We start from the raw sequence: 23962 nt of genomic DNA, 5'->3' as shown, positions 1-23962 counted from the left end.
CATTTTCTCTTTATTTTGAGGGTTCTGCAACATTGAGATGACTATGTTGGTGAGAATGTAGGTTTGTTTCTATCTATTTGAGCACTTGACTTTGAAATTTTGGATTTTTAACTTGAGGAAGTTTCTGTATGGTTTTGAATGACTTTTGTTCCTCCTCTCTTCTTCCTCTCTGAGGTCTTGTCACTCACTTGTCCAAGACCTTATGCTGTTCCTTAGGGTCTTTTGTCTTTTCCTTCCTTCCTCCCTCCCTTCCTTCATTTCCTTCTTTCCTTCTTTCTTTCTTTGTCCTATTTTCTTAGATTTTTTTTTCAGTTTTATTTTTTCTAATCTTTCTAAGATTTTAATTTCACTGTCATAGGTGTTATTTCTAAGGTTTCTTATATTCTGGATGCTTTCTTATCATACTGCATATTGATTTTGTTTCATGGATGTGATGTTTTTACTTATTTCTAACTATAATTTTTCCAAGCCCCTCTCTACAATTTCTAGATAATCCATGTTTCCTCTAGATTACCATTTCTGCTTGTCTTGGTTTCTTTGCTTTATATTATATAGTCTTCACAGATATCTACTGTCCCTGGTTGTTTGCCATATTTAAGAGGGGCTAAGTAAAGTTCTGTTTGGGGAGGTAGAGCTGATAGACTGTAGTTACCCTTGTTGATGACTTGGCAGGTCTCTTTTATCTTTAAAATTATCTTTTTAGCAGTGGTGAGATTTTTCAGTTGGTTAGAACAATTGCCACTAAACCATGATGACCTAATTTGAGTCCCAGAACCCACATGGCAGAAGAACTTCCACATATGTGCTATGATACATGTGTGTATCTGCATATGCACACATCGGTAAATAAATGTAAAAATATTTTTAAAAAATCTGCACACAAAGTAATGGGCTCAGATGGCATTTTTCATACATATTTTTGTTTTTGCAAGGTCCTCCTCCACATTCCTCTTCCTCATCCCTCTGCCCACTCCTGCTGGTGCTCCCTCTGCTGAAGCTCCTCTCCATCTCACATACATTCTGTGCCCTCTTCTCCCTTCTTATGGCAGGTCTCTTTATTGGAGAACTAGTAATATCAGTGTCTTTGCCTGCTCTGCCCTCTTTAGGGGGATGTTTAGCTTCTCTTACATCCTCTTGCCTGAGGTTATATACTCAGATACTAGCCCATAATGGAACAAAAGGTCTAAACAGTCATTGATATAAACTTTACCTAATTTCTAATTTCAGCCATGAGTTATGCTTTTTAGTGAATAGGATTTCTACTCTATCAGTTTTAGAGATTAAATCTCGAGTGTTCGTGTGTGTGTGTGTGTGTGTGTGTGTGTGTGTGTGTGTGTACATATGGGCATGTTGGGGCCAAAGGTTGACATTGGGTTTGTTCCTCCACCTAATATTTTTCATTAGGAAAGGGGATTTATTTAGATTGCCTTATACAGTAAACACTGGTTAGTGAAACCATGTTATTTGAATGCTGAAGAGGCCGAGAACATGGTAGCTGCTCAGATCATGATGCTAGATAGCTCAGCAGTCCTAACCTGGTGCTGGAAGCCTGGGCTACTCCTGGAGTATTAGGTTCATGTTGGAAGACTGAAGAAGCTGGGTTCTGATGTTAGCAAAGGATCCCACTATCATCAGCAACAGGGTAGGTGTACTCCCTTCTCTTTTAGAGGGCAGACATGCAAAAACCTACCTTATGCTTTGAGACAGAGTTGCTCACTGAACCTGGAGTTCACTGACTGGACATACTGGCTAGCCATCAAACCCAAGGAATCCTTCTCTCTCCGCCTCCACAGCAATGGGATTACAGGCTTGTACTACCACGCATGGCTTTTTAACTGGGTCCTGAGTATTGAACTCAGATCCTCACATATGCACAGCAAGTGTTACACTAGCTAAACAACCCCGCTCAGCCTTCTACTACGGTTTTGATACAAATAATGGCACAGCTAGGTGAAGTGGGGGAGAAAACCTGAGGTTATGCATCTCCCAAAGACATGTTCAAAAAGGTCTTCTTGTTTTTAGTCGCCTCTTTATTTCTTCTTTCAACATAATTTGCTATGCCAATCCCTTGCATTTTTTAAAAAGAACTTCTGAAACATTATACTGAGTGCACATTTGTGCCAAAGTTGGTGCTGAAGAAAAAAATGTGTAAGGAGAGACAAAGTGGGAGGCAAGAGGGAACACCTTTAATAAATAAAATCCCTAACGAAAAATCAGAAATATAATCAAATATATTGCATCAAATAATGAAGTTAAATGACTAAAGTATGGTGGGGATTTAAAGGTAATCATACTATTTAATCCAAGGAGATAATGGATAACTAGAAAAGAAGCTTTCTAAGCTATAATCGTTATTGTGAGTCTTATTATGTGAGGAACACAAAGAAATGGTAGATTTTGGGAGAACCAGATTTGGGAGAAGGTTCCTTTGATTTTGGAGCCAGTTCTGCAAATGGAAGCAAGAGCAGCAGGCTCTCTCTCCCTGGCAGCATTTGTTAACAGAGTTCAGTCCGATGAAACATTTGCTGACTACATCCATCTTCCAGGGGTTAAGTCCGGAGCTGTTTAGTTGCAGACAGTGACACTCATGATGACCTTGTTAACACTGAGATCAACATCAGTGCCAGCAGGCCCCATGGAACACACTCAGGTTGGCCCTGGCTGCTGCCTAATGCCACTGGTTTACAATCTAAGTGGATAGGAAGCGCTGGTGAGAAAAAGGAATAGTAGCTGGAACAATCTGGCAACAATAGCTTGTTTGGCAAGTATCTCATTATGTCTCCTGCCATTGAGAAAGCAGGAAGCTTTGTGGATTTCAATACGGGTAATTGGTCCTTAATTATTCTAGCTAAATAGCTGTCTTTCACTATTCTTGTTTCTCAGGCTTTCCAAATACATGAAGTAGATGTACTTCTCAACCCTTTAGGTGTTGGGAGCAGTTCTGCTGAAGCCAGCACATGCTGTTCCATGATGTATGTGAAGCCTTAGGAGAGGGTTAGCATATACCGGAAATCAGGATAATCCATCATCCATGTAGAGGACACAGAAAACACCTCATTAACATTTAGGAATCTTGACTTCCTAATCTAAAATCCAGAATACCTTGAACTCTTGGGACTTATATAAGAAAAATGCTAATTTAATTTAAGTTATGTTTTCCTACAAGGAATTAATTAAAGACTAAAGACTACAGTTATTCAAAATTAAGGACTTGAAAGTTATGGTAGATGTTTTAAGTTAATGCATATTTATTTGAAAATGTCTAGTATGTAGAGTGTTATTGGCCTGTTAGTATTCAGCCCATCTTTCCCAATCTGTTCAGGGTCACTCAGACTTTTAACAGTACATAAAATTATCCTCTTTTTTAAAATAAAATTATGTAAAAGAGCTAACTGAAAAAAACCCTATGAGCAATCTTTTCAATAAGACATGCTATGTTAGCATCTAGTAAAAAAAACAAGAAAAACCTTGGCTTTATGGAAATATTATAATGTTAAAAACACTTAATTCTAGATCAAGGATACAAAGACCATTTTGAACACATCACAGAGAAATACTTAATGGAGGCATGATTTTAATTGCCCATTTTACTCTCCATAGTCTTCACATTGAAAGAAAAAAACAAGTATAGTGTTCTATCAGTTCAAAAATGTAGTTTTGTTTTGTTTTTTTTTTTTAAATAAGGAAATGGACAGAAAACACATTCTGTATGGGTCAAACTGATTAACTATAAATAAGAAACATGGTTTTCCTCATCATATCCTAGTGGAGTAGAACATACAGAGTCACAATTCTTTGCAATTTTTCTAAGAAACAATCTTTCTCTGTCTCTTGACTCTCTAGTGGCTCGATGACATTGGCTGACAGGATATGGCTGAAGTTAGGTTGGACAAATTTCAGAACCTGGGCTTAGGAGTCCCAGCTTCTGCCTTTGCCTTCATGCAACTTTCCTGCTTTCCTACTTTGCAGCAGCCCAGGATGAAAGATCACAGGAGAGGTGGGTGAGGTAGCCCCCAGCTGAGGTGCTCACTGAACCCAGCTGTCTGAGAATCTCTGGAGATAAAAAGTAGTCAAGAGGCTCACTGAGCTTTGAGGGCTGTAGCTGGAGTTTTCTCCAGTCTTGCCTGGCCCACAGTCAGGACAAATCTCTCTCACCTGCCAGTCCTGCAGCCGCTTAGACCCAACCGAGTAAACACACAGAGACTTATATTGCTTACAAACTGTATGGCCGCAGCAGGCTTCTTGTTATCTAGTTCTTATATCTTAAATTATCCCATATCTATTAGTCTATAAGTTGCCACGTGGCTTGTGGCTTACCAGTACCTTACATCTCGCTTGTTATGGCGGCAGCTGGCAGTGTCTCTCCCTCAGCCTTCCTGTTTCCAGAATTCTTTTCTCTGCTTGTCCCGCCTATACTTCCTACCTGGCTACTGGCCAATCAGCATTTTATTTATACAGAGCAATATCCACAGCAGAGGGCCTTTCACTACATATCCTAACAGAAGTGATTTTGAAGTCCAAATCACTAGTGCATGAACATGTAGTCATTTAAAATTTATGCATATTTATTATGTTATGAATATACACCCTTATTATAACCTGAAAAGAAATCAGTATCAGAGAAGTTAAATATGGGGCAAATAAAGTTCTTAAATGTCTTCCCAACCATGAGAGCCTTAAATTACACTAGCCAATAGCTCAAAGCGTGCATATACTTAGGACAAGCAAGGTTCATATTAAGGATTTTAGATAAAAATTCGTATTTCAGGAAATTCCTTTGACTCATTTAAGTTCTTGGCCAATTTTCAGGTATTTGATTAGTCTGTTATTACAGATCAGATACATAGAAAACTCACAAAGAGCCCTACTAAGCGCAATGATAAATTGGGCTTGGCATTTTCTCATGGTTTGTTCTTGCTTGGCTCTTTAATCCATGGTTTCTGCTTTAAATTATTTTTAGGAAAGTGAGTTTAGTAAATACTAAAAAATCCAACATCAGCAAATAACCTTCCACCTAAGATTCAGGGGATACTGTGAAAGAGGGTGCAGAATGATTGTAAGAGCCAGAAGATCAGGTAGTTTGCAGTGAGATTGTGTCTCCTGTTAGCTTCGGAAGCTAGACACATAAAGTCCCATAAACATGACCACCCAAACGTCGAGAAGAACAAGGACAACACTAATGAACATGTCAAATGGAATGGAGAAAAGCCCACAATGCTCCCATCCTACACAAAGAACTAAAGGCAACTGAGGAAAGCTGGGAGCAGAGAAATAGTCTTTCCCAGAGAAGAGCACACAAATTGGTTGTTCAGGACCAAATGGTCAGTCCCCAAAACATACATACAAGTCACATTATATGGCCTCAACAGGTTACACATAGGAATATGTATGTACACAACAACAATTAGTGGAAAAAGAGGCCATGACTTTGAAGGAGAGCAGGAAGGGTTTACAGAAAGGTTTGGCAGGAGAAAAAGGAAGGGGAAATTATATAATTGTATTATAATCTCAAAGCCAACCAACCAACCAGCCAACCAAACAATCACAAAACTAAATATCCAACAGAAAATTTAGAAATCTAGTTCACTAGACATTTTCCCAAAAAGAAAACACCAACAAACAATCAGGCAAAGGATGCCATAATTAGCCTGTTTTAGAATCCTTAGGTCTTTTTCCCTCAAGATACTTTACCAACAGCACTTGATATATAGCCTAAACGAAGACCCTATACAATTTCTAATATCAAACCAATGAAGTTTACATAATTTTTGATTGTTTTAGTTTTTAAAAGCATATATAAATAATAATATATTTTGTTTCAATGGCCCAATGTATATTTCACATATTCTTAGGAGGTATATAGTCCATACTGATAATGGAACAGAAAATTTAAAGTTTAATTATAAATGTTGAATTTCTTAGAAGTAAAAAAAGAAGGCATCATCCAAGGGTTTTTATTTTAACTTTTATTCCAAGAGGAGACAAGGAATAATTATTTATTTGAAGAGAACAGAGATTAGGAGGCATAAACCCTGATATTAGTCAAATGTGCCCCTATGCAAACTCCACTACTTATGAACAAAGTAATGAACCCAATAGGCTATAGGTCAGGAAAAATGCATGGAACATATAGATCTTGGAATGTATAAACACTATTATTGCTTTCATTTATAAGAAAAAATACTAAACTTTTCTTCAGAAGACATCAAGCAATAAGGGAGCTGCAAGGTAAGCAGTAAGTACAAAAACATATAAAGTGCATCTGTCTCAAAATACTAATTTCCATAGCTACATTTCTGTGTACATCCCTGAAAGAACTCCAAGCAGAAACTTGGATGTTTACATACCCATGTTCATAGCAGCATTGACAACAGCCAAAAGGTATGATGAGCAACTTAAGTGTCCATCAGTGGATGAATGGAAAAACAAAAGATGACATAGCCATCCAATAGACTATTATACAACCTCTGAAACACAGAAATTCTGACACATATCACATATGGATGGATCTTTAAGTCTCATAGAGAATGAAATAAACCAGTCACAAAAGAAAAGCCCTATATAATTCCACTTGTAGAGAGTACCAAAACCAGTTGCATTTCTAGAGACAGAAAGTTTAGAATACTGGTTGCTAGGGGCTGGGAAAAAGAAGGAACAATTTAATAGATACCTAATATTCCAGTTTTCAAAAGAGAGAAAAGTTCTGCAGACAGATGATAGTGATGTTGTACAACAACTTGTACAGTTGTAAATGTACTTAATGCCCTCGAATTGCCCATTAAAAATGGCTGAAATAGCAACAAAGAAGAGTAACTTCCATTCCTAGGCAATGTTCCTAAAAGGGGAGCAGAATCTGAACTCTTGGAACTTCAAGTGTTTTATGACCTGGCAGGCAGCAGAGAAGGGGTCAGCAGGGAGCTGTATCACCTGCCACTCTTGTGAGTCAGGCCCAGTTGAAGTGTGGGTATGTTTTAACTACAATGATTATGCAAGCTTATTCCAATGCATATAGAACCCCTTAATGTTAAAGGTTCAGAGCTCTAGAGCAAATAGGGGCTCTGGAAATCGATGTCACATTATTTCCTTATTACAATAATACAGCAGCTTTGTCGGCTCCATATGGCTTGATACACTGAAGTCAAAGTTTACAGAGAAGTTACTCATGACAACTAAGGGGTTAACATCAAGCTCCACTTATTGTGGTTATTTATGAATAAATACCACCTCCCCCATGCCCGAGTTCCTAGGCCACATGGAATTTGGAAAGTTGTTAAACTTAAGAGCTCAAAAATCTAATTTCAAATGCAATACATCAAAGATCCCTTGACAGTGAAGTCAAGTTAGCAAGCAGAGTGGTTAAGCCATCAACGGGGAGAGTAAGAGACAGAAAAACAGGATACAGATTGGGGCATTTCTCACAAGGCACTGTGGGCAAACACTGGCAGTACAGTGGGAGAGTCAGAGCTAAAATTGTCTCAGGAGGAAGAGAGCTTCAATAGGAAGCAGAAGAAGACAGACATTACCGCTCATTGAGTTCACTGTTCACTAGGCACTAGAACAGGTGTTGTGCATACATTAGGTGGCTTGATCCTCCAAGCAATCCTACCAGGGCTTTAAAATATAGATGACACTTTTAGCAATGGTAAGTACTTTGCCCAGTTCATCTGTTGGGATATGTTGGTATTGAAATGCAAGTCAGGAAGGGAGGTACAAAATTAGGTGCTGAGTTGGCTTTGGTGTTTCATGGGTAGGGCTGGGTCAATGGAGAGAAAATCGGAGCATGGTGTTTAAGAAAAAGGACAGCAGGTGGGGGAGGGGAGGTTTCTGGCCAACAGTGATGCCTGTGGCAGCCATCTGTCTGTGGGTGACCCATGCTCTGCTTTCCAGAGAGGCTGATACAGCAGCATATGCAGAACTCTCGTGGGGGTGTTTCTCCAGCACACTTCCAAGATTTCTGTGAAAATGTAAAAGGCTGTTGGCCTGAGCAAATGCGTTAATTGGGCTTGTGGTGCCTTTGACCAAATGATACGTGATAGTGGAGTTTTAGTTGTATTTCCTTCTGGAAGCAGACTTGAAGGAAGCCCTAAGCACCTCCTGCCTCTGAACATAGTTTGAGCAAATATTTTTCTTATAAAGCCAGTTCCCAAAGTTCTTATTATCAGTATGTGACAGAAGACTACAAAGTCGTTTTTATTTTGTTCATAAAATAAAACTTGAAATTAAAATGTTTTTCTTTTTCTCAGTCTTTTTGAGGAGATTTGACTGTACAGATATACCTGCCATCAAACTTGATTTTTATTATTTCTCTAAAAAAATGTGAGAGACTATCTTGCAATGGACAAGTCCTCAGCAGGCCCAGGAGACAGCTCCCAGTAAAGGAAGATGTGGCCATTTTATTCTGACCCACTGTCCCAGGGTGTTCTCACTAGAAAGAGATGGGATTTCGCCTCAATCAGAAAGAGCCCAGAACAAAACCCTGAATAAAAGACAATACCTAAAAGTATGTGTTCTAGGTCTGGCTCAGAGTCAGGCCATGTACATGGCTGCTTTAAAAACAACCCTTCCAGAACCATAGATGGCGTAACTTCCCAGAATGAAAACAGTTAATGTTCTCAGTAATGAGCTACACACGGGAGGAAGGCAATGCTGTTTGAATGGGCATCTCCTCCTGGGTGTCAGGCTAATGACTTTATCATCTTCCTTTCAGGAACTTTCTCATCTGGAGACCGTCTGTGTTTACCGAGAGATCCACTTACATCGCTTATCAGCACCACTCTGAGGTTCTATAATATAATAATTCTGATAATACCTTCCTTGCCTTGTCTTCTAAGCACATCAGACTTTGCAACACCCTCATCTTTACACCACACACTGTGTGTTTTAGCAGCAAGGGAGGGAAGTGGGGGTCCAAAGAGGTACGGGCTATGCATACACTGCACAATAAAGAGGATACAAAAGAAGAGGGGAAAACCCAACTGTAATTAAAATACAACAGTCCTTCACCGTATGGCCCAAGGCTAGTTAATGCAGGCACTTCCAATAACTTTAATCTCTAAGTGGTGATTGTTGGGGGAAAAAAAGAAATCAAGTTTGCGTTTTTTTAAAAGACAAGAGGAAAGAAAATGACTTGTCATATCTGGCTGGTTTAGAAATATAAAATCCAATTCTGAAGCAGCAGAGATAAGAAGAGTGCAGTGGAAGAGCCATCAGCTTAGCAAACACTAAATAATGAACAATGCAGAGACTGTCCAGTGTGATAAAACGCTCTATTAGAGGGACTGTTTTAAATGAGTGATAATTGTGGCACATCCACAGTGAAAGGTTATTGAATTTTTATCTGCAGAAGAAGCTTTTGACAGACTTGCCAGAAAAGTCACCTACAAATAGCACCTTCTTTAGATGAATTTGTCCAAAGGGGTTTCCCAGCATACAGCATCTCTCTGACATTTGCAGGTTTTTGCTTTTCTCAAGGATCAGATCAGATCACCTGGGTTTCTATGAAGCACTTGGGGTTTTTCATTGGCCTTATAGAAAAGTCCCCATTATTCTTCCTTTCATAAACATTGAATTAACTTGTTAGGTAAAAACTCAGTCAAATCCACTCAGGACTCAACAACCAGAGCTTAAAGGCGTCAGTACCTTTATTAACCGCTATTAAGAAGCGACACAGTGCCTTGGAGATTCACACCTGACACATTCCTTTTCCTCATATGAACATGTAGGTCTTTTACATTTTTCTGCATAATTTACAACATAAATTATACTGCTGGATTTAAGATAATAAGAGAAACTTTCCTTGAACACATGACAAAGAGTCTCTCAAAACAGGTCCTGGGGGGCAGGGAGAGGGGTGGCAGCCCCAGCGCTCCAGCTTAAAAGTTGGTGCAGGGATGCCAAGGTTGCTTCCTCCCACTCTTCCTGGCAGTGCACATGATGGCACTCAGGCAGGCCACAGAGTCGTCACTTAGTTGCTGTCATTATGGGGGGCAGCTTGAGAATGGCCCTGTTTGTTTATGTGGGAAAACAGAGGCACACTGGCCTGGGTTCTGACACCCTATCACAAGTGAGCTGAACATCATGTCACACTCTGAAAACAGATTTAGTCACCTTTTTTTTTTTCCTTTTGACCTTGGGCAAATGGCCAAACTTCTGTGCTCTGTGATCATACTTTGTTAAACTAAGAGAATAAAAGCTGCTCTGTCAACTATAGCTTGAGGCAGGGATGTGCAATTAAGAATTAATGTCTCTAAAGGTCTATGAAACTATGAAGTGGACTCTAACTGTGGAGTGCCACCAACATCATCATGCCGTCCTTTGGGGCTGTTACATGATACACATTCACACAACTACTCCTCCGGCAGGCCAGAAAAGGGTTGTGGGTACCATTGATGAATACATAAACTTTCTGAAGCATATCCTGTTTAACTTTAGAATATTTTTCTAAATTCAGTCCTACCCAGTGATGGAGATATCTTGCATGAAATCAGCCAGGCCTACCCCATCCTCCAGCCCCCCTCCACTTCTGGAGTTCCCTGTCAAGATTCATCTCTCTTCACCCAATACATTTTCTGACAGAAACAAAGTTTGTGTCAAAGATGAAAAAATTAAAAGGCCAATCTTTCTCCAGTGGAGTTCATTAAGTCCCAAATTCACACTGGTTCCTGGGCTTGTCTCCAGTTTTAAAGCACCCAAGTCATCGACAGGAGCTGAGATTTAACAGTTCGATGTGTGTCTTCAGGTCCTGGCTTTACTGTTCTGCACTGTAACATTTGGACCATTTGGCAGCCAAACTGGTCTCCTCAGATGTATCGTTTAAGCCGTGCCACCACAGTAGCCATCCCTCCTCACTGTTCTGCAGGGTGCCAGCCTTGCCCCAGGGAATTTGCACCCTCTTCTTAGGCTGGGCCTGCAACTTCAGCATGCCATTTTAGAACTCTTTTATTTTCCAACTTCTGCCTCCCATCTTTGCCAGAGATTTTCATTTATATTTATTCTTACTGTTTCCATTTTATAGTTTTGTTTGCAGATGCAATCATTCAGCTGGAAGCTTCCAGCTACCACACTTAAGCATCCATGATATTATCATATTTTAATAAAATATTTCCCTTATGGATACAAATGTTGGCACTTTCAAAGAAATAGCCACATAATTCTTTATGTGAAGATACTTAGAACTTCATAATTACATTGGAATGCCCATAGCACTAGCCTCCTCTAGCTCTGCAATTGATAACTGCCTCCTTACAGAGTGGGAGGAGGCTCTGCTCCCCAATCAGGACTCGGCACAAGACAAAGAACCTTAGAAAACATCATCAGACTGACGACAGAGAACTAGCTCAGGTCTCTGGGACAAAGAAGAGCAGGACACATTCTACATTAACTAGAAAGAAGCTGTGTGGGGAGGGGCAAGACTAACTATAATCTGGGAGCCACTCAGAGTAGGAACGGCTCAAAAGGGGAGTAGCCCTTATGCATTAGTATTTAGGATTGCTTAAAACAAAAGGGAACATGGGAAACCCCCAAGGGTTTCCCTGAAGCTTGGCATTAATCCACAATCATAGCCCATGCCAAGGAGAAGCCAACAGCAGCCCAGGTGGCACTCCTTCTGACACCAGGGAAAGCATCATCTCCACTTCTAATATCAACAGGTGGCGTCCTAACAACCAAACACCCTGACCACAGTAGCTTCCATACTGTTCTTTTCTTGTTGTAAGTTTCAATGCATTTGTAAAAATCAACACAGTACAATTAAGGCTGAAAGTGAGCAAAAACTATCAGTTGGTGTTTTTGCCTCAACAAAACATGATTAGTTGTTAAGTTGGATATAACATAGAATTGCATTAGGATGTTCTTTTAATGAAAGAAAGGCTTATACAGAAGTATAAGCAATGTTGATTAGAGAAGCCCCAAACAAATTCAGAGATGGCCAGTGGTTGAGAAACTCATGAAGGAAATATGTCATCAATGGTAATTTGATTTTCTTAGCAAACAGCACGACCATGAAATTAAACAATGACTTTAAAAAGTATCATCAATAAAAGAAGAATGATAGGAATGGAGACACAGAATAAATTCATTTTAGAAAAATGACAGCTACTAACACCAGAAAATGATGAAGGGACTAGAAAACCTAAGTACAGAAAGATGAATAAAGACTCTAAACTCACAGGGGCAGGCTCAGGCAGATTGAAGCGGGATGTCTGATAACAGTGTACAAATATTTGAAACTTGTAAATACTGAAGCAGGAAAGGATCACCACACAGAGAGTTCTCATTAAAAAGAATCAGATGTAATTAGGACAAGGGGAATGCTGCCTTAATGGTTTACCAAAAGCAAAGCTGAAAGGGGACACTATCCCATGGGACACTTTTATACCTGGGCGATTTGCATCTCATTTTTGTTTACCATCAGGACACAAAAAGACCAAGATAGTGAGTTCTTTCATGAAAGAATCCAGATTCCACTTTAGGAAGTGTTGAAGCACATAGCAGGTAACATGTGAACATGTCTTGGTATGCCATGCAGCCATGCTGACATGTAGGTGTGGATGGCCACCTGCACCACTTCTACCTACATTTTCAATGATATAATTGGCTGGCATCTGATTCGATATCCATTCAATAGGTTTGGCAACTGAAGATTTTGTGTTAGGAGAAACCTTCCTGTTATTATTATTACCTTCAGAAGTATAAAAAGAACATTTTAATTTTCAACCATTTTGGGCAACAGTCAGGCTGATAACTGCTAAGTCAAAATGAGTCACTGTGCAAGTACCTTATCTCTGTGGCTTCTGCTCTTGTCCACAAAGTGGGGTCATGTCAACACCACGCTTCTAAGAACAGAAAACCTGCTACAAAAATTTCTTCCATACATGGAGCTACAGAAATGGAGGAAGAAATGTTTAGGGGCTCTAGGTCAGTGGTTCTCAACCCTGACTGTCTGCTATTAAAAGGTAAATACAATTCAATTATGAGCTGAGGTTGTTAGCTGCCTCTGGACAACTGTAGGTCTTATCTTAACTGGACTGGCTTGGGGTGCAGCACATCTTGTTACCTTTGGAGTAGGGCTCAGCTCTCCTACTGATTATAGCTTATGTGCAGTCAAGTGTGAGAAATGCTACCCCAAAATGTTTGTTTGAAGTAGATTTTAATTCAACACTACACATTAAAACCAGACAACAATGCATTAAAAATGCCTATTTAGTGAAGAGACCCCAATATGGTTTTGTTGGAAATAATACGTTTGTATGAGTCCATCAAATTCTGGTAACACACAAGACAACCAAGTACTACTGAGGCCCCAATGAAGTGCCCCAAGTGCAAAGCCCAGCTCCTCCTATAATGGAGCCTTTCAGAGCCATCAGTTAAAATCTACATCAATCACATCATTATTTGAACTGGATAGCTAGTTTTGAATGTATTCAGCTTGGCTAAACATTTGGCTCATAATAGATGCTTTCATTATATATAAATTTTAAAGGTCACTAGAAAGATTGAATGGGCAAAGCCACTTTGTGGTGGGAAAGTGGAGAGTTGATCTGGAATTCAGAAGGAACTATCTAGAAAGATTAAATGAATTAGAGGTACGGAAATAAATTTGAAAACAGTATCAATGATATGGTGATAACATGAACAATTCATTAGAAGAGAATGGCAACACATCAGGTAGTCTTCCTTTTTAAAATCCATATGCCCAGACTAATAAAAATATTAGATAGACCCACACTTAAGGGCATTGTGTAAATACGCAGCCAGCACCATCCCTCAATGTGCCAAGGTCATCAAGAACTGGAAAGTAGCTACTCAAAGGTCTCTGATGTGATTAAAGGATAACATACATATATGTAAAAAGCAAAAAACAAACAAACAAACAAAAACCTCAAAATCCAAACAAACAAAAACAAAAAACAGGGAAACTGGAGGTGGAGGGAATAGGACAGATTTGATCAAAAACCACTACATAAATGTATGAAATTCTCAAGCAATAATTGAAAACAATGAAAAATCACAAGGGAAGTCTAGGAAACCATCAGTCTTCATGAGCCAAAGGAGACACGATGGTTAAATGTACTATGATATCCTGGACAGGCTCCCAGATAGAAAAAGAACATTAGACTAAAACTAAGGAAACTTAAACTACAGACTTTAGCTAATAGCAATGTATCATATCAGTACTGGCTCATTAGTTAAGACAAATAGTCTACCTTAATGGAAGATGTTAACAAAGAGGGCATCTGGGAATGAGACGTATGGGGGTTCTCTGTACTGTCTTTGAAATCTGAAGTCTGAAAACACGAAACCATTTTTCCCCTTTAATAAAAGCCGACTAGAAGCCCCATAATGGATCTATTGGCATGACTTGTCACCGGTGTCTGACTGCCTGGCCTCCTTGATGACTGTGAGATGAACTCAAGGAGTGGAAAGAGTCAGAAGGAGAACTGAGGGTTAAGAAAACAGGAAATGTGGGCCATCTTATATCGGCTAACTTCAACATTCAAAACCCAAACAACTGAAGAGTGAAATAATTAAATTACAAGAGAAGTCACCTGGGGTTGTACAAATTTGTCATGAATAAGAAATTAAGTCTCTGCGACTGTGGAACATCTGTGCCTGGCAAGGACGGGAGAAACAGGCGCCATTAAGCAAATCATAGCACTGTAGCATTGAACTGTGAGGCCAAGAAGCTGGTTCATGGGGAAAGGCCTGTGAGCATCCTTGCAGCGAGAGAATTCCCACGAGCAACATGTCTGATAAACTATACTGCTGTTGTAGCCTTCAATACATTGGAACCTTCATAGATTAGGGTAGATAGGCATACTCAAGGTGTTTTCACCACCACATTTCCTGAGATTATGTGATCACTCACCCCTTCCCTTTTAGCACCCATAAACATCAACAGAAAAACCAGCTTAGAAAATAGGGGACCCATAACATACATCTCTCTTGGGGGTGCATGTGGGAGGCCAGCTCCCATCTTTTCAAGGGTGCTTATGAGGAGAGAGGGATAAGAAAATACTAGAAAGATAGAGAAGAGGAGAAAGACAGAAACACAAGATAGCTTTGGGAGGACCTGGGTCAATACCTATTGACTTTTTCCATATATTCTAAAGGGCTTTTTATAACAATGCCAAGAGGCAGGGCAAAAGACACCCCCCTTGCTAGATCAAAGGACCCCCACCATACAGCCAAGTGTAGACCCTTCCAAACACCTGGTAGCCATGCCTGTAGTCAAATCATCCCCTTATGCAGCCCTGCTGGGTAAAGCAAGCTCAGATTCTCGGACCCTGAATCAGTTCTCACTAGGAAACCTCTATGGTTCTCCACAGGTGCATATGTGATTTAGGGGCTGAACGGTTCAAGTAGTTATTCAGGTTTTGAGACAACCATTTAGACATTTTGAGTATGCTGCAAGGGCAGAGTATATGGACTGTTACTGTTAAAAACATTCATCCACGGGTGGGATGACGAGCCACAGCAATGTTCAATAGCATGAGCTGATGATAGTGAAGTGATCAGAAAGAAAAAAATGACATTTTAATTTAAATAGCCATATAAGGCTAGTGGATTCAGTGTGGCACAGTGAAATATCTAGAATATATTACAGAGCATAACAAGACAGAGTTTCTCAATCAGAAAATGTTTGTAATACAAAAAAAGGGTGACACATTAATATTGATTACAACTCAGATGAATTTCAAAAACGATATATGCAATAATTTATGTACCTAAGGTATAGAAATTTTTTTGAGGCATGAGAAGAAAATGATGATCAAAACTAATGAACTGAAGATGACTTTTGCCCCTCCTGCCTTCAACTCCTGAATTTTGGGATTATAGGCTAGTGTAACAATTCCTGTTTTATGTGGTGCTGGAGACTGAACTTGGGTTTTGTGCATGCTAGGCAAATAGTCTACTGAATGAACTATATTTCCAGCCCTTTAGATACATTTTAAAAAGAAAATATTGAGCACTGAATTTTTGAATAGAACATAACACATAAATAAAGGACTAAGGCATATAGCCTTAACAGAAAGATATGGCCTCTTAAGTAGTAATTTAGCTTAAGCAGCACAATACAGTATATAATCAAGGAAGCTGTAGAACCTTAATCCTAGACATCTGAACAGAACCCACGTCAGAATGCAGGAACTCTGTGAGAAAGCATCCTGGGCAGAACAAGCCCCGGCGGCTCCTTCAGGTCTGTGTATCTGCTTTTGGAAACCGATGTATCCATACAGAGAGTCAAGAAATAAGGCCATGCATTCACAATCAACTGATTTTCAACAAAGATGATAAGCACACTGCAGAAAGGACAGTCTTTTCAACAGGAAATCAAGGCAAAGACAGACAACTGGGATTGCATTAAACTTACTAAAAAGCTTCTGAAAAGCAAAAAGTCAATAGTGTGAACAACCTACAAATCGAGACAAACTATACATCTAATAAGGGGTTGATAGACTGCATATGAAATTTAAAAAAGTCAATAGAAAAAAGTGTACAGCATACCTAAATAGATAGTTCTTAAAATATCTTACAGAAATTTAGAGCTGAATGGTGATTACTAGAGACTGGGTGAAACAGTGGGAAGTGGTGGGAAATATGTGCAAATGTCCATCACAAATACTCATGCTCAGTGGACCTGGCTCAGTTTGCTTGTCAACAAACCCATTGACTTGAGTTAGATCACTAGAACTCACATGATAGAAAGAGAAAACTGACTTCTGCAAGCTGTCCTCTGACCTCCACACACATGCTGTGTCACATTCATGTGTGTGGGGACACACAGACGGATACACACACACACACACACACACACACACACACACACACACACACACACACACAGGCTAGAAGGGGATATAGGATCCACTGGAGCTAGAGGTGCAGGTAGTTGTGAGCTGCTTAATCTGGGAGCTGGGAACTGAACTCACATCCTCAGCAAGAGCAGCAAGCTTCCTTTATTGATGAGTTATTTCTCTATTTTCAAACTGAAAAAATCTTAGAGGAACGGGTGCAGAGAAGTTTGATGGGGGAATACCCTCAGGAGATGGAACAGCAACCATGGACTGTAGAAGCCCCAGAGTAAAAGCAACACTTTCTGCAGTCAGCATCTAGAAAAGGGGGAGGAGACCCCTTTGCATGTAAAGGAGAGAGAATGACATTTTGAAAGAAATAGAAAGAAAATCCCCCTTGGAAATGCCATTCACTCTGATCTCCTGGAAAATGGTGTGACCAACCATACTTTGCCATCAATAGATGATAATTTTCTCAGGAGGCCATGACATGTTTCAGGTGGGTGAGGATCCTGCTGTACTTGACTGAAGAGATGTTTAATATGAAAATGGTTTTCTGCCAGCTGTCTTTAGTCCATTACAGTTGTAATGTGAGTTTAATGCAACATGGCATTTACCATAGCAAACAGTTACCAGCACGTGGAACAAGAAATAAGCCTGATTTCCTCCCCATCTTGCTGGGCATCATCTTCATGCTTTCTAGTCTCTTGGCCGGGAAGTACTTAAGATGATGTAATCTTTGGGTTCACTTTTCAAAACAATAATAAGGAGCTGTCCTTTTCTAGACACACACACTGGTGCAGAGTCACACTGACGTGGAGCAGTCAAAGTAGGCCAACAATGGAATCTCCATCTTTGTTCAAATGACAACATCAATGGGCATCTCTCTGGGAATTCACAGACCTGGCAAGTGGGGGTGAACTGGGCTGACTGTGAGCAAGATAAAGCAGGCTTGCTTGGTGTTTTGTTTTAGCAAAGACACCAGAAGTAGTGATTATAGTTCACTTGGGTTTTGAACTGATTTTAAAAATGCTGACAGTTAGTTAAATCACTCACTGGGTGGAATAATCACCCTGAAAGGAACTGAGAGGGTGCAACTTGTATTATAAGACGGAACCGAGCACAGTAGACACAGCACTAATGGGCGTAGTAGAAGAGATCTTTGTCAGAATAACAGAGATGATTAAAGACATGCATTAGACATCATCTCCACTGGGTACTCTCAGTGACATGAACACAACAGCTAAATTGAGCAATTACAAAGTTAAGTGTAACTTAGAGAGCATCTTTCTCCTTTAGAAAACAGTTAACATCAAGTTAGCTTAGCTTGTCTGAATCACTCAGTGGCTAGCTTCAAACTGTTTTGTCTTGCGAAACCTTTTGAGAATGGACAGACTAGAAATCTGACATGGTATGCTACTCAAAAATTTTAAAATATATTACACAATATTAGATCTAATGTGTGTGTGTGTGTGTGTGTGTGTGTACACACACATACGCCACCAAACAAGCATATCCCTTCTAAACACCACTGAGAAATATACCTGCATCAACAGGAGCCAAAAGAAACCAGGAAAAGAGGTACCTGGTTCCTTTTCAGAGCTATTTGCAGTTAGCAAAGAGGAAATTAGCTCTGACTTTTTTAGAGAGGAAGAACAGAGTGGGTCTAGGAGGAAAAAGGGATGATTTCAGTGGCTGCTTGTAACAGGACTGTGATTATGGGATTGTAGAGAGGAGTGACCTTCCACAGACAGTGCTTCATGCACACTGCTCAAATGTAACACCAGGCCCAAACTACCCCTAACAGGGTGAGCTTCTGTTTGTGCAGAGTTCTGAGACTGAACATGTGTACTTTTATAGGTAGATAAGACAATATTTTAAATAAAAATACAAGTGAAAAGTATACCTTTGAAGAAAAAGTCAAAGCACATGATAAGATTCCTACCTGCACACTGCTTCTATTGCCCACCCCGCCCCCTGCTGCTCCGCACCAGCTGTGGGGATGGGCACATGATCAGCACTAGAGGGCACAAGCAATGAGCCTTCAAGGGATCTCAAAGACTCTGGCTGTGGGCCTGTATTTCATGGAACAATTTATCCCTGTGAATTTCATCCACTCCTATTCCGCTTCTAGGCTGCAATTGTGGTTACTCAAAAAATAACAACTTCACAGGACACTGATAATAAATAACTGCTTCCAAAATTTACAGTCACAATAAACATGGGCAGTTTCTTCCTAACGACTATCATCTGATTGCTAGCCCTAACAGGACAGAGATGATCTCAGTGCTCTCTTCCTGCCAAGAGCTTGCTTTTCCTTATTTGCGCCCATCCCTCCACTCGCACATCTAAACTGGCTTTCCTCTTTATCCACACTAGTGTCCCTCAGCCTCTACTTTCCATCTGCAAACCTCTGAATTAAGCTTTCCAAAAAGCATCTATTAGTGGCGAGCATGATGCCGCAGCACTTGCCGCTCCTGCAGAGGGCCTGAGTTCTGTCCCCAGCACCTACAGGGGACGGACAGCCACTAACAACTCCAGTCCCGGGGACCCCACACCTTCTTTTGGCCTCCACAGGTACTATGCACACACAGTAAATATACACAAATGTAGGAAAATTAAATATACACGAAATAAACCTTATTTTATAGTAATTAATTAATCCTCAACTTCTTAGAAATCTATAACTACTATCTCTCATCTTTCTCTTTTCTGGAATAACTGTCATCCTTATTACCTCTATTTTCTATTTCACTCACTTCTATTATTCTTTTTTTAGATACTTTTATTAGCTTTTATCCAGTTAAAAGAAAACTGTAACCATGTACTCAGGCTCTAAGAGAAGTTGCTGGAAAGAAGACAAAAGGAATTGCTTTCTGTTCTTGAGACTTAGTATTGCCATCTTCCAGGGGGTTGTATTTCTAGGGCTTAGTATGAAGCCATATGATATGAGCCATTTGGCTTCTCATATTCCATAGAGGGAAGCTGAGATGAGTTCTTCCCTAGAATCTCAAAGGAAGAGAGATACAGTGTGAACAGAACTCAAACATGGCTCTGACACCCTGGAGCACGCTCCACTAGATGACAAGTGCCTGCACTCATGTTCCAAGTGGAAGCATTCAGACTGGCTCTGCATCACCCAGCAGCTGCCGCCCTCCTGGGCACTTACTCTGGGATGTAGAGAGGTTGGCAAACGCTGACTTTGTTCGGCCGGCCAGCCATTCCAGGCTCTCATGCATGTTGGCCAAGGCTTTGAGGTCACTGACATCACGGAGAATGTCTTGTGGAGGAATAAGTTTGTCACCGAGATTCCCAATTAGAACTTCAGATTCCTTGCCAAAGGCTGCCCTGAAAAACAAATCAAAGCCACACCTCACTTACTGTTTGGTAAAAGCTGGGGACAGGTTTCATTCACTTATTTTAAAAAGACTCTGAAGCAAATAAAATATAAGCATTAATCTATGTTGTGACAGAAAATCTAGGAACAAGCACAAAGAAGCGCAATGCAGGGATCCTTTTACTCCCTGGGTTTCCCAGAGCCTACTGTCTCAAACGTTCTAAAGGGTGTGAAAAAGTTACAACATGGTGCAACAAAAGAACTCTGGAGACCACATGTCCGGACACAGCAGGGATGACATTCTGAAAAACAAACTGCTCTATTTTTACAAATCTTTTCTCCTAAGAGGGGAAAGGGTAGAGGGAGAGAGAGAGAAAGAAAGAGATGGGGAGGAGAGTGACTGCTAAAGTGAGAACAGGTGACTAGGAGTTGGTTACACATGGTGGATAAGAAGAGCTGACACCAGAGGAAGTGGAAAGAGGTGCCTGGAGCCTTTTCTCAGTCCTAAGGCTTTTAATACTCAAATCACCTTAGTGAACAGATGTGAGGGCTCTATTTAAATGTAAAACCACAATTTAAGCTTTGAGTAAATAATGAGTAGTAACATAAAATACAATAAAAAAGACTCTTACTGGACATACAGGCACTTAAGATCCAGCATCGGAGCAGGTATTCACTGTGAGAGAAACCCTGCTGTGAATTAAATGCTGTTAAAGATATCTGACATTAAGCCATCACTCATGATAAACTTCATTTCAACAGAGGGTTATGTTCTTAAAAGGAAGAGTTACAGGTGATTGGCTGATTTGGATAAGTTGTGGCTAAAGGGGCAATAAAGCACATTGGACTGTGCATATGAAATTTCAGTGTGTTAACAAGCTCTACCTGTGATCTGAGAAAAGATATTAGGGTGACTGACTCCCCAAATGACACACATCTAACTAGTTTCCAAGTGATGGTTGGGTAAAAATTGTGCTCCAGCTTCAAAGTGGGAAACCCAGGTGTGAAGCAAAAGTCTGCTGCTTGCTGAAGGTGGGATGTTGGTCTTCCCTGTATGATGATGCATCTGGTGGTAATGGTACTGATTTCTTCTGAAGTAAAGTGAGGACTAGGTGAGGTGATTTTGAAAACTTTTCATTGGGAAAATATCAGTAATCATGAAAGCAAAATGTTAACAAATTCAATGGCCATCTCTCAGTTTCACCACCAGCAACTTACAGGGAACCATGTTTCCTCTGTCCTCATCCCCTGCTCAGGAATATTTAAGTGCACAACACAATGCTTGGGATCTAATAGAAATCATAACATTTTAGTTATTATTTTTTAGGGCCATTGAGAAGGCTAGTTATTTACAATCAACTCAAGGTATGTGCTGATAAATGCACTTAAGTAGGTAAGAGTGAGCAGTGGGAACTAAGTCTCAAGGGGTAATATTACAAATGGAACCTTCTAGCACTACAGTTACTCTAGAGGTGAATTACTGTGATAAAAATCCCTGGTCCCCTACCTAGTGCTCATTATTCTAGTCCGACCTGGTAAAAGGCCCTTCATATTACTGTAGTTGAAAGTGTGCCCAATGTCAAAACAACGAAACAAGCTATCTCACTAAATTTCACTGTCTACTTGCAAATGTGGTACTGAGTGCCATGTGATATGAATTCTGAGCTGTGTAGGAGACAGCTCTCTGGAGTAATGGTGGATCAGGACTAATTTTGCCCACTTCCTTTCTGGCATGTAGCCATAACAACTGAGCTACAGTGGCTCTTCTCAAATATCAGGAGACCTTGAGAGTAGAAGTCACTACTAAGAATGATGGAGCCTAGAGGTAAGATGGTTCAAGCATACTGTGACATCACAGGTACCACACTTCAGCCCCAGAAAATATGCTCTGGGCTTCATGTCAGAGAAGAGAAAATAAAGGCTGTTATTTCTACTTTGGTAGTAGCTGCTAAATGCAATTTTTAACTGACACAATCATCTAATTAGCATAAGTGAGGCTATCCTCAGAAAACTTCCTCTGAATTTTGCTGTCCCTAAAATCTAGTTACTGGGAAAAGCAAAACTAAGTCTCCTTCGTGATATGAGGCCAGAAAACATCTATAATGTCTTCCCTTGGGCCAGGTTGCAAAATTTACTTTTCTTAATATGTCCTTATAAATCAACTTTTCCAATCCCTTAATCATCTTTGATAGATATAACACAAAAAATGTCTCTGAGCTGGGTGGTTAAAAAGCAACAGGGGAGGCAAAGGGCTTTGAAAGCCAGGCTTGGAGCCATTTTTATGCATGTCGGTCTAACTCTGGGTGGAATGTGACAATCAAGACAAGTGTATTTATGTAGAAGTCTAATCCATGTGTGCAGGTCTATGGGCCCCAGGCATGTCTGTGTGTGCTTCCAGCACTGGACGCTGGTCCTCTTCCCTCTGGATCACTGAGATTTGCTTAACCTCCTCAGACAGGAGAGCAATAGACTTAGAAAAATACAAACTGCCTCATGTTGAATACATAGTAGATACCTCATTTGACAGGAATCCGTAATCACCCCCTAACAACCTGGAAGACGCATAGAAACGATGACATGGAGAATAACTGATTGACAGCTATAACCATTTCACATACAAAATCATTCCTTTGAGGAAAGAGCATGCTGGAAGGTTTTTGTGTGTTACAATAACCTTAGAGTAATGGATAAAGTTGCCTGACTGCAGACTCATTTTCTAAACTCTCTGATTTATTAAATTTTACCATATCTACACTATGGAGTCATTAGAAATTATTCAGTGGAGAACTCTTAATATCACAGAAAATGTTTGGTGTAGCTTATTTTTATGGATGATATGCAGTTGGGTCAACCAAAACTATTATTACATTGTGCACACAGTGTAATCTAGGAATCCCAGGAAAGGAGGCAGGAGGACACAAGATTCACAGCCACGAGAACAAAATCAGGAGGAGGGTGGAAGAGGCCCTCCCTCTTCACTGTGCAGAGATGATACGATGTACAGCCAGGGACAGGAAGGAGAACCCACAACTTCTATGTTCAAAGAACTGATCTCTGGAAGAGCCCCCTTCATAGCCAGCTGGCCAACAAGCTCACACCACCCATGAAACTGAAGAAGCATGGTAAGCCTCTTAAGCTTAAATTTTACCACACTTTTTTTTTAAATCGTTAAAGACCTTGATCTGACAAGGATTCATTTAAGAGAATTTTGCCATGAGTGTTAAATCTGTTTAACTTAATTTTAACACACAATTATACTCTTTAAAGAAGTCTATCTGACAAGAATTCATTTCAAAGAATTTTGCAAAGGATGCACAAAATTGTCTCCATTTAGAACTTAAATAATTCTGTTATCTACTGAAAGGAAGAGGAAAAAAATCTGCATTTTCAGCAGGCTACATGGAATTATGAAAGAAACATCATAAACGGTTTCAAAAGTGATTGATTTGAAGATCTGGGCTGTATCAGACATGGCACATACCCGTTTCTGTCTCTTTCCCTGTGCCTGTTCCCTAATCTTTTACTGCTGTTTCCTAGGGCTGAGCTCAGCTTTGAGGTCTTACAGATCCTGGAACACGCTGCCTGAAGAGCAAGCACCACTGTGTCAAAATATGAACAGGGAAGGGCAAAGACCCATGCTCGTGGCTATGCAGATCAACTCCTTCCTTCCTTCCTGGTCTGCCAGGTCCATATGGAGCAGGCACCTGGGGCATGAGGTTGCCTTCCTTGCCTGAAAGATTTATCCTAGTCCCTCTGTTATGTCTACTTAGGGTCTTATTCATAGTCACAGTATCTTGTTTAACAATGCTGCTGACCAAGAATGTAACAGTAC

General features: G+C 40.2%; 1 protein-coding gene across 1 annotated transcript in view; it reads right to left on the bottom strand.

Moving 5' to 3' along the window:
* The window catches only part of Exoc4 (exocyst complex component 4), a 755612-nt gene that overhangs the window by 94408 nt on the left and 637242 nt on the right, over positions 1–23962 (bottom strand). Inside the window, exon 14 of the mRNA XM_059257532.1 lies at positions 19963–20141. Within this exon, the coding sequence (XP_059113515.1) occupies positions 19963–20141 (179 nt within the window). The remainder of the gene's footprint in view (positions 1–19962; positions 20142–23962) is intronic.

Source organism: Peromyscus eremicus, chromosome 3, assembly GCF_949786415.1.
Source record: "Peromyscus eremicus chromosome 3, PerEre_H2_v1, whole genome shotgun sequence".
Lineage (NCBI taxonomy): Eukaryota > Metazoa > Chordata > Mammalia > Rodentia > Cricetidae > Peromyscus > Peromyscus eremicus.
The sequence above is the reverse complement of the archived record's forward strand: the minus strand, read 5'-3'. Positions and strand labels throughout refer to the sequence as shown.